General features: G+C 34.3%; 1 protein-coding gene across 1 annotated transcript in view; it reads left to right on the forward strand.

Annotated features, from left to right (window-relative positions):
• The first annotated feature begins 5986 nt into the window (after nt 1–5986).
• crabp1a (cellular retinoic acid binding protein 1a) overlaps nt 5987–12641 on the forward strand; it is a 49157-nt gene continuing 42502 nt past the window's right edge. The window contains exon 1 of the mRNA XM_030136381.1: nt 5987–6294. Coding sequence (XP_029992241.1) covers nt 6225–6294 — 70 coding nt within the window. The 5' untranslated portion in view covers nt 5987–6224. The remainder of the gene's footprint in view (nt 6295–12641) is intronic.

The following is a 12641-nucleotide window of genomic DNA, read 5'->3' on the forward strand; positions in this document are numbered from 1 at the left end:
GTTAGTGTGTAGCTTAGTTTGTTGTCTTCCCAAAACTCCATGCACTGTATTGAGATCATTTTCAATACGTGACATAAATATTTTTGTTTATTTTCCTATTTCATCCTGTTTACCTGGCATCAAGAAAATCATCAGACAGTGTTATATCTGTTTACCTATAGATGGTTTACCAGCTAAATACAGATCACCTGAAGATCTACTGCTAACTTTCCCACTGCTTGATCGTGGTGTTGTCGTTTTTTCATCTGTCTGTCCCATCAAATTCTTAACAATTATTATTTCTTGAGTACCTGTGTTAGATATTTCCTAAATTTTAAACATGTGATCATCCTAATAAAAAAATCAAAAATGTATAATTTGCTTTCAAACAATTGACGGCAATTCAGTATAAATTTGAAATGTGTGTACTTCAGTATTTTTTATTTTATGCAGCTTCATAGTTCTGCTCCACAACATATTAAAGGCAATTTTTTTTTTTTTTTTTTTTTTTTTTTTATCTTCAGTTACTTTAGTAGTTTTCATCCCCTTCCAGGTAAAACCACATATCTCTGTGAGGATTTAAAATGAAGCTCAGCAGCCTTTTTGGATTGGTTGGAAAAACCATTTTCACAAAAACAGGCCTGTTTTTCTGAACTCAGTAATTGTTGAGTTTTAAGAGATGCCTGTTTTTTTTTTTTACCGTACAATGACACTAAAAAAATGATAATCTAATAGAATATGATGCATTAGTGTAGATTAAACACACAAAGTACCACAAATAATAATATAAACAGTATAATACAACACAGCACACAACACAAACAGCATTAAAATGTAAGAAACATATGAATTCAACAGTAAAATGGTTAAAAAAAAACTGCATATATAATAGCAAAACACTAACAATGACTTTTAGTTTACCTTTGCTTGAATTAATTTGACTGGTAATAGTTATAGTACATTACAGTATGAATAGATTATTTGAGCGTTTAATTAATGATTGCATAAATATTATTAATATAACTGGCGATAACATATGTAGTGACATTATTTGTCATTGTTACCTGTCTGACATCCCACAACTCATATAATAAAAGCCTATTTGATGCTGGTTGAGGAACAAATGAATCAAGTCTGTCACATTTTAAAAAAATAAAAAAATAAATAAAAAAAATAAAAAAATCCAGGGCCTTTCACTGTAATTTGTGAATAAATTTGTAACAAAGTTGTAACATTACAAACAGCTGCAAGTTACACAATAATCACTTCCAAATGAAATAAAATTAGGCCACACCAGATTTCATTTTTACAAGTTAATGTGCAAAATATTTTCTGGGACAATTAAAAGCATTTAAAAGTTTCAGTGAAGACAGTTTCTCTTACTTGCTCTCTTCACAATCCTCCACAATCCTTTATTTATTTGATGGAAAATAATAGAAAAGGAAATTGGTTCTTTATTAAAGCTCAGCTGTCATAATGAACATCACATATTTTGATCAACATTTACTTTTGAAGTCATTTGTTACATCCAAAAGATTTGCTAAAGCAGTGGTTCCCAAACTTTTTGTCTTGTGATCCCATTTTAACATCACAAATTTCTGGCGACCCCAGACATTCAAAGCATAATTTTTTTTGCTAGAATTAATGTGTTTTGATCATGTAATAGTTTGCTGTACTAAGTTGCAAATAAACGTTCATTTTACATGACATTTAGACTTTATAATGTATATTATTATGGACAGAGGCAGAAAAGCCAGGTGTAGATTACTGCACAAAGTGAGAATTTTATTTACCTTGGTCAGGATATGTACAGTCAGTCCAGCTTGGATTTACAAAGTTGACAATTAATACTGAACAAAAAATAGCTCAAACTATGAATTATGAAAGAGCTGCAGCATCTGAAACAGACCACAATGAACATTTGACAGATAAACAGAACCACAGTGCTTCAGTTTCAGCTTCACAGTTTTTCATGTCTTTTATGGATTGTGATTGTCTCTATGAACTCACCACATATTTTTTATTAGTATGTTTTTATATATAGTTTTATCAATTACAAGAAATTTCAGGCAACCCCATTTGAATTCCAGGCGACCCCACATGGAGTCCCGACCCCAAGGTTTTTTCACTGTGCTAAAAAATTTACAATGATTCAAACCCTCTTTGCAGACACGTTTCGGACTGGATTTTTATTTCCAAGACCAGAGCTCAAGTCATATAATTTAAAAACCAGAAGGAGACAGATGGCATTTACAGAAGTAGATTCTACAGACGTCCTGGAGTGTGATTCCATGATTGTAAACCACAGAAAGAAAAGAGACACTGTGAGGATCATTCATTTAGATCAGGGGTGTCAAACTCATTTTAGTTCAGGGGCCACATTCAGCTAAATTTGATCTGCAGTGGGCCGAACCAGTGAAATAATAACATAATAATATATAAATAATGTCAACTCCAAAATTTTCTCTATGTTTTAGAAGGCAAAAAAAGCAAATTTACATTATGAAAAGGTTTACATCTACTAACTATCCTTTCAAAAGATGTGAATAACATGAACAAACTGAAAAAAAAGTCTAATTTTAACAATATTCTGCCTCAGTTTATCATTTACACATGTACATTATAACTTACAGATCACAGTGGATCTACAAATACACCGAACATTTAATAATAGACAGAATATTGTTAAAATTGTACTTACTTCTCTTCAGGCATTTCAGGTTGCTCATATTTGTTCAGGTTATTCTCATTTTTTGCAAAATTATACTTTGTTTTAGTGTAAATACATGAAAATATTTACATTTACAAAGAGAAAAATTTGGAGTTGTCATTATTTATATGTTATTATGATAGTATTTTACTGGTTTGACCCACTTGAGATTGAATTGGTCTGAATGTGAAACCTGAACTAAAAGGATTGTTAATATCTTAATGTAATTTTTGCATTTCACAAATTCCTCCCAAGGGCCGGGATGGACCCTTTGGCGGGCCGGATTTGGCCCCCGGGCCGCATGTTTGAAACCTGTGATTTAGATAGATAGATAGATAGATAGATAGATAGATTCGGCTACATCCTGCTGCCTTTAATCTAAGCCATTTGATCAGTTCATTACTCCTCAAATGAATGAATCACTCTGCTTTAAATAGCAGCGCAGTGTTCATTACTGCCTCAAGGACCAACAGAAGGAAAATATCCATTCGCCTCAGGAAGAACTTATACATTCCATGCAAGGATGTATACGAAATATATGCATATCTAATGGAGGAACTGGTTTAGAAGTTACATAATTAGTAATAAAGGAGGTTGTTTGTCTGTATCAAGGATTTTCAACAGAACATGGCATACTTAAACCTCAGTTTGGAAGAGTCAGTATCACTCTGAAGGTAATTTTAGTCCAAGCAGCTCTGTAAAATAGTGACTAAACAGCTCTAGTCATGGACTGGAACCAGAAGATTAAAGTCACTGAACATACCGTGCAGTGCAGTTCAATCATTGCACACCTGAGTGAATGGAGACCTATGGGAAAACTGAAGAGCTACGAGCTTCAGAGGTTATAACCTAAGACTGTTCATAAAACATATAGTGATTTATGCATGAATGGCAAAGCAAAAGAGATTCTATTGGAAAAACATCAACGCCACTAGTTCTCAGCCGCAGTTTATGAGGAACTATGTTTGAGAAAAATGAGGTCAACTTTTTGGCCATTTGGCTGTTTTCACCCAGATAATGATAAATTGTATGAGAATTATAATAAAATGTAGAGTTTAGAGCACAGGTGTCAAACATGTGGCCAAATCTGGCTCGCCAAAGGTTCCGTTCCGGCCCGCGGGATGAAAGTGCAAAAATGAACCTGAACAGTCAAGGTTGTCAAAATCATTTTGGTTCAGGCTCCACATACAGACCAATGTGATCTACAGTAAAAATAACAACACAATGACCCATAAATAATGACAACTACAAATTTTCTTTTTGAAAAATTATGTGGAAAAATTTACAAAAAAAAATAAAAATAAAAATAACATTACACTGTGAAAATATTTACATTTACAAAACTATTCTTTCACAACAAAATGCAAATAAATACATAAATAAAAACAAAGATGAACAACCCGAAATGTGCAATGTTAACAATATTCTGCCTGTTACTAAATGTTTTGTGCATCTATAGATTCACTGTGATGTGGAGTTGTGTTAATAATAAGAGATGGAATATTGTCGAAATAGTTCAAATTTTAGTTCCAAAATCCAAAAATTTTAACAATATTCTGCCTGTTACTAAATGTTTATGTAACATTGTGTGTAATGTAAATGTATAAATAATAAGTCGAGGAATAATATTGTTAAAATTGCACTAATTTTTCTGATGAAATTTCAGTTTTTTCAGGTTATTCACATCTTTTTTGTAAAATCTAAATATTTTCATCATGTAATTGGGTTTTTTTTGTGCTAAAACAAAAAGAGAAACTTGGATTTGTCATTATTTATAGGTTATTAAGTCATTATTTTACTGGTCTGTCCCACTTGAGATCAAATTGGGCTAAATATGGCCCCTGAACCAAAATGAGTTTGACACCCCTGGTTTAGAGCATAATAATATTCATTCAACCTAAGAAACAAACAATAAAAACTTAAAATGACAGACTTTTAGACAAAACCAACAATTAATTAATTCGTTTTTCCACACATACGTTCATTTTGTGATATATGGAAGTAAGTTATCCACATTTTAAAATCATATTGTCATAATGTTAATACCTTGATAGAAATATTATGTAGGTTATTTTTTACTTTATGAAGACCCAAATATGATATGCATCAATCATCTCTTTTTATGCATTTAGGTATATAAAATTCTATCACTCACATCTTTTGCATAAAAATAAAGTCCAAGTTAAACTGAAGCACAACTGTCACACTATACCTCTGCACAAACCTAATGATGTAACTGCTAATGTATATTTTGAGATACATACTGAAAATTTCAATTTAAATGTTATTAAAATGCAATTATTTAATTACCTGTCAGGATTGTATTCATTTATCTGGAGTGTTTGGTATCATGATATCATTTTCATTTAGTTAATCTTAATTTTCAAAAATATTTAACACAAATATATCATAGAGCTGCTGTAAAAGGGGGAATATTCATTGTGGTTGAGCATGAATCTGAACAGTGGCTTCACAGAAAGAGAAATACAAGAAGAAAGCCTGGTTTAGAGAGAATATTGCAGCTGAAAAAAGAAAAAAAAGAAGTTTTCACTTTGCATTAATGAGGTGTAATTACAATATTTTAGCTTGGAGTGTTCTTGTTTTATAATAACAAAATGATACTTAATGAATGCACATAAGACAGTATATAATTTACAATTAATGTCTAATGGGAATTTGCAGGAACATATAAAAATGCATTATTATTTATGCAGTAAAATAACTCTTTGATGCGCAGGATTGGTTTCCGGCTTTTTTTTTTTTTTTTTTGTAACTATACTTTTTGGTCTGAAAACATTAGAAACAATTCATTCATTCAAACTAAATTCAAGTACAAGTGGAATCTATTTTAGGATCTAGAATTACACAATATACTCATATGCTCGGAGTTTATCAAACTTTTTCTGAACTGCTAAATGAACTTTCTCTTTTGGTAAATCCAGTACTAAAAAGCTGGTGACTTGACCTACTTCTGTTTTCTAAAAGCTTTTTGAACATTTTTTTTTAACCGAAGAACGATAATAGTTACACTTCAGTTTGAGTTTCACACTTTAAAAAGCTATGGAATCAAGTTTTTGACACACTAAAGCTCTATAAATACACTCCATGAGAATTAATTTAGTCTTTTTGATCCCTTGAGAAAGCAGACATGTCAGCCTCGCTCCTCTGTATTAATGGGACAGAGCTTTCAGGGGGAGGGACCTCCACTGACTCCCATTAAAGAGAGTATCCATAAAAGAGCTGAGACAAGACTGCAGCCAGCACACTGAAGAAAGAGAGAGAGAGAGAGAGAGACAGAGAGAGAGAGAGAGAGAGAGAGAGAGAGAGAGAGAAGAAAAAAGAAGAAAACCTAGAGACAGATTTGGGTGTAACAGTGTGAACGAGAGGCTGAGCCCAGAGCAGAGGAGATAGGAGCACAGGGAAGGAGGAGGAGGGTGAGAAAGAGGAAAGAGTCAGAGAGAGCAAAGACAGGGACGCACATATCACAGCGTGGAACAGGTTCTTTTTGCAGCTCTTGCACTCAGCCTCAGCAGACATGCCTAACTTTGCCGGCAACTGGAAAATGAAGTCCAGTGAGAATTTTGATGAACTTCTCAAAAAACTGGGTAAGCCCTCTCCCTCTTTTCTTCATCCTCTCCTCTTCCCCTGCTACAGCCAGATCAACATCCCTGCATGAGGTTGACTATCCATCATGTCCTCATAGAAAAAGGCTTTTCTTGTTGCTCTGGAATGGCATGCCCGACTTCCAACAACATCGTATTGTTCGCAGAAGCTCCCTGCATGGGAAAGGAGGTAAAGATCTACAGGGAGATGCTGCTGAGGGGAAATCCCTCAGCCTTACAGGAGATATGAAACATTGGATGCTGAATTCCAGCTAAACAGACATGGTATTGTTACCAGGAACATGAAGAGAGGAGGGGGGCACAACATTATTCATGTTAAGCATTTAAGTAGGGCATGGATTAGCAATGCCAGGGGAGGTCTCTGGAGCACAGTGCTATTCTCTTGTGTCCTATCTTTCTTCGTTTTCTTTCAGCCTTCTTCTTAGTCTTAACTGATGATTGTGATGGTTTAGATTTGGACCAGTTAAACTGGGTCATTCAATTGTGTTGCAGCGTTTCGTCACGCCGGCACTGCTAAAACACACAGGGCACGACGAAAAGGCTGAGTGTCTTTACAATAATGTAGAAATCTTCAAAGAGGAGTCCCGCTGGGAGTACAAGGAACAGCCTCAACAACTCTACAAACTGTTCAAAGCAACAGAACAACATTACAACCTGTTAGATCTTTAACAACACAGGAATTCTTCTGGATTTTTAACACAGAGGGGGATGTTTGAGTTAGAATGTGAACACTTATTATCTTTCAAAACATTTAGTTTCTCGGCACACATGAGATCGATTTCACTTGTTTTATTGCAGTTCTAGATCCAAAGCTGCTCGTCTGTTCAGATAAAACGAAAACTAGAAATGAATCCCTTTCAATGATCCTTCTCAAAGACCAGTAACTGCTGTAAATCCCCCACCATCAATGCCAAAAAATAAAATAAGAAGCATTAACATCAGAGATCACAGTTCAGATCTTGAGTCCAGAGGAACATCAGTGCCCTGGCTCAGCACCTCGTTCATTTATGGGCACATTAAAGCCACATCTGCCAGAGCAGATCACTCGTTCCTCCTTACATAAGGACTCAGTCAATGCAGAGCTACGATGGCAACTAATGGGGATTCCAGTGCTGCAGGGCCGCCACTTTCCATCATCATCTTCATAATTATCTGTTGACTCTGAGGTTTCCCTTCTGTAGGAGGGGATTGTTATCCATGGGTGCAGATAGCAGAGGAACAAGGGGACACGCTGAGTGAACAGAGCTGTACAAATTGATCAGACTCATGGTTTGTTAATTGAAAACAAGCATGTGTGCTCTGGGAATATTAAAAAAACTGCATGATTCATGTACAGATTAATGCTGAGCCACAATGTGAGTTTTTTGTCAGGAGCTGAGGTGAATGAGGAAAATAATATAAACTTTGCAATTTAATAATATTTAATTGTCACAATCAGAAGAAAAACTTCATGCCTGCCCTCTACGTGATGCTAGTTTTTTGGACTTTATAAGGCTAAAATCTGAGTTATGGCTGGTTTGCTCTTGCACTGATGGTTTAAAATATTGAAATATCAGCATACAGGCCTTGCCTTTCAGCTCTGAGAAAGACTAATTATGACCTAAAGATGTGTGTAAAATTAACATTATGGAAAACTTCTGTCGATATGCCTCTGAAATTACAAATAATATTGTCATTTGAAGCATTTATTTGCAGAAAAAGAAACAACTATAGTGGTGTCAGACCTCGACTAATGCAAACAAAACAAATTCCTGTTAATTTGTTTAATATTGTTGATCAAGCTACTATAATAATATTTGATCTTACAGAAGGTTCAGAAATCAGTTGTTGGAATAAACTTTCAGAGACATCTTTCATGCATTTCATGGCATGTACTCAGTCAGTCTGTCATATTGCGGTTGGATGATATATTTCACTCCAAAAGCTAAAATAAAAGCAGCTCAGCTTTGTCTTGATCACATTCCAGTGATTTTAAATTGGGTGGAGGTCTGGAAATTTGGGAAGATCTTTTATTTTATTTATTATTTATGTATTTTTTTCAGACAGAAAAAGTGAAATAAATTAATCGTGAGAGATCTTTTTTTGATCGTGGGTGGTTGTCCTCACTGATGCTCATGCATATTTAATTCTATAAAAACACATGGCGTGATCAGTGGGATTATGGGTGGGGTCCAGTTGCTGTCAGAATAATATGATTTGATGCCTGGGTGTTGAACAAACAAGACCACAGTGTTTGTGGGACAGAAGGATCTCACAAAAACCCATCAGAACTAATTTATTCTTTGGAGAATACACGATAAAATCTGGTTCATACTCTTTCTAGGCTTCTTACTTATTCAGCTAATCACAGGTGACAAGAGAGGGCAGAGAACTGACAAAGCCAAGGCCTTTGGCAGGACATGAAGCCAGATGGCCTTGCAAAAATTAAAGTGCTGCCATAAGCCAGTGCTGTGCCACATGCAGGATCACCGCCTCTACAGCCACCAGACAAAAGACGGGGCCAACGCTGACCTCCGAACACAGTCTTAAGCGTTCATTTTTTCCCCCTTCTGGACAGAGCAGAATAATCCCTCACATGGACTTTGGTGCCAAAATTCCACACATTTCTCCCAGTTTTGAGAAATAGTTGAGGTTTCCGTTAGAACCACAGAGCATTTATTGTTTATTGACTCCCAAAAATTGACGTTTGTGTCATTCTTGCTTAAATTCGTGAACTTCAGGATGTTGAAGCTGTCCGTCCACAGAAATCCAAGCAGACATGAAGCCAGCCTGTGCCTCAGTGTGTCTGATAGGAGCTGGCGTGACGTGCCGGAGGAGGTCTAAATCTGGGTGGGGTTGACTCAGAACAGAAACACAGCAAAATATGATGGAGACTGTTCAGAGGCAGACTTTACTGCAGTGTTTTTCAACCTTGGAGTCGGGACCCCACATGGGGTCGCCTGGAATTCAGTTGGGGTCGACTGAAATTTCTAGTAATTGATAAAAAAAAACAAAAAAAAACAACTTACTAATAATAAAAAATATATGGTGAGTTGACAGAGACAATCCCAATACATAAAGAACATGACAAACTGTGAAGCTGAAACTGAAGCACTGTGGTTCTGTTTATCTGTCAAATATTCATTGTGGTCGGTTTCAGATGCTGCAGCTCTTTCATAATTCATAGTTTGAGTTCTTGTTTGTTCAGTATTAATTGTCAGCCTTGTAAATCCAAGCTGGACTGACTGTACATATCCTGACCAAGGAAAATCAAATTCTCACTTTGTGCAGTAATCTACACCTGGCTTTTCTGCCTCCATCTATAATAATATACATTATGTAGACTAAATGTCGTCTAAAATTAATGTTTATTTACAACATAGTAAAGCAAACTATTACATGATCAAAACAAATTAATTTCAGCAAAAAAAAAAGTCTCTGTTTTGACTGTCTGGGGTCGCCAGAAATTTGTGAAGTTAAAATGGGGTCATGAGCCAAGAAAGGTTGGGAACCACTGCTTTACTGGCTTTTAGGATTAATAACAAGTAATAATATTTTCCCTTTTTGTGTGCACTATGTATTGTATATATCTATCAGTTTCATAAATGACTTGAATTTGTGTTAATATACAAAATATAAGACCAATATTAACCCACAAAGACCCAGTGTTATTTTCATGGCAGTTCCCACATGACTTTTCCTCTCTATTTAACCTTTCTGTATGTGATTTATCACCATTTAGCACAATGTTATACGCTGTATTCTACTTTTTTCAGTGAAAGTCATACATTTTCCTATGTTTAATTCACTGAACATGTAGATGTCCATAAAAGCCCAGATTAAAGCTAAGGGTTAATATATCAGAAACAGAGAAAACAGAAGAAAAAGTGACTTTTTCAGTCAAATCTATCATTAACTGAACATAAACCCAGTGTGTCCATCCACTGTCATTGATCCAACTCCATGGGTTTTACTGGTGAATCAATATTATAGAAGATGACGATGTTTCCACGTTCACTACAGAGCCTCTGAACGTCCAAATGGGTCATATCTGATGACCATGAAAAGATGATGAACTGTATTTTACACCAATTATTGTCATGGATTGATAGGATTAGTGGATCAGCAGATATTAAACATTTTCAATCTCAATTTCAATATTTGTCATGTGCACAGAGAACCAGACAGGATTCTTACTTTGCAGGTAACCCTTCGCCAAGCACATACAATCTAAGCAAAAGAAGTATAACAATTTAACTTTAAATAAGGAGCCTATATAAATAGAACTGAGCACATCTAACAAACTGTAACAAGTCTAGAAAAAAATGAGTCTAGAAATCAATAGATGATTTTAGCCACTTTATGGGTTAAAGTTTGTCATTATCAGACCTTTCCATAAAAACACTCATCAGTTATATTTCATGGCGTAATTAAAATGTTCTTCGAGCCTATACATACAACTACATTTCCCAAACTTACAGATGGGACACAAAGTTCATGGAGCTGTTTTTATTGGAAATGTGAATGTGTTTTCTAAGTTAAAATAATAGAAGGGTGCCTTGAAGAGTTTGGAAATGCTGACCAATGTAAAATACAGAGGGAAGGTAAGAGATGGAACAAATGTTAAAAGATTAAATACTTCTGAAGATGGCTTCGGCCTGAACCACCAGTATTAGAGGACTAGATGAATATAGTCGATGAAATCCACAAAGTGGAGAGATTTGCATTTATGTTGAGGCTGCAAGCAGAACTCTATATGAGAAGGTGGAAAAAATGGATTGCTTTTTTTTTTTTTTTTTTTTTTTGAAAGACAATCAATGTGGGTACTGTCATAAAAAGGTGAACTGCTGCTCAAATTTGATTTAAATTGCATAGCTTTATTGATATTACATACATGTGCCAATTGTTAACTTTGTTTTGAATAGTTAACTTATAGTCAAATACTTATTTGTCGAATGTTGCTTGTTTTGTTATTGCTGTCTTTGTTTTGTGTGAAAAAAAAAAAGAAAAAGACTAATAAAAATAAGTGTTGTAAAAGATTAAATACACGGTAAAAGGTGCAGCAAGATATAAAAAAATGTAAAAAATAATTACAAGAAAATGACAAACAGCTCAAAGATGCAAAAATTAATTAAAAGCAGTGATGACAAAAGGAATGAAAAAGATGTCATGAAAAAGATGTAAGACGTTAAAAAAAAAAATAATAAAGTAAAAGACTTTCAGCTCATTATTGTGATTGTGGAACAGGCAGTAAAATTATAGTCATCATGTCAATTCAATATGTATTTCTTTTTATCTTTAATTAGGATCCCAGGATGACTTAAAATTTGGGAACCACTGACATAGCATTAGCAGCACAACACAGATACACATATTTTATTCATTAATATTATAAGAAAGTATAGTATATTAACCAAACTGATCAAATAAAGTTTTTTTTTTAATCTGATTTAATCTACAAACCAAAATTAAACAGTCATGGTAGGATTGTAAGGCCATTACTGAGATCAAACTACACAGTTTTCATTTATTTATTTATTGTCAAAATTAAGTAGTTTTAATAGGACCATTTAGCAGCAGTTAATTCATGGCAGAATAGGACATTACAATGTACAATGTACTTTGTAAGGACTAATAAAAAGCCAACATAATAATGATATGATTGTGAATAATGGTGAATAATTACACCTACATATAGTGTTTTCAGCCTTATTTGCAACAGCAATGGATGGAAGGAAAATAAAATAAATATAATGACAAAAGGTAGAGAGGGAAATCATTCATCTTCTTATTTTTGTGGATGTCTGGACTAAATTCAACTGATAATACTCAACTTATTTTACTACAGAAAACAATTCTAGCATCGGTAAAGAAGGTGCATACTGTTTTTGTCCTTGTATCTGTATGTTTTTTTTTGTTTTTTTTTCATTTCTTCTGGTATGATGGATTTCTTTTGCAAACTCACAATTTGCTTCAAGAAATTGTGTTTGTACCTGAAGTAAACCTTGGGGAATGTGGCAGGTTCTCCAAGATCACTCATATATGGGATACATTTCTTAGCAGTTCTTGTAAGAGGTTCAACATCCACTTTGTCAGAATCATCGATACATTGTCAATTAGAAAAGCATACATTTGCATTTTCGGCAGCCTGAATCATACATGGTATTATACAAAAACTAGGAGAAGTATTTCCAGGTAACAAATAATACTTTGAAAGAAAAGACATTATTTTTATTTTCAAGAATTTTCATTGGGTATCACTGGAGGTATTACATGGTTATTACCACATTATTACCAACATATTACTAAACTATAACACCATTATTATCATGTTATTGTCAGTTTGTAAT

The sequence above is a fragment of the Sphaeramia orbicularis genome, chromosome 6, assembly GCF_902148855.1.
Source record: "Sphaeramia orbicularis chromosome 6, fSphaOr1.1, whole genome shotgun sequence".
NCBI classification, from domain to species: Eukaryota; Metazoa; Chordata; class Actinopteri; order Kurtiformes; family Apogonidae; genus Sphaeramia; species Sphaeramia orbicularis.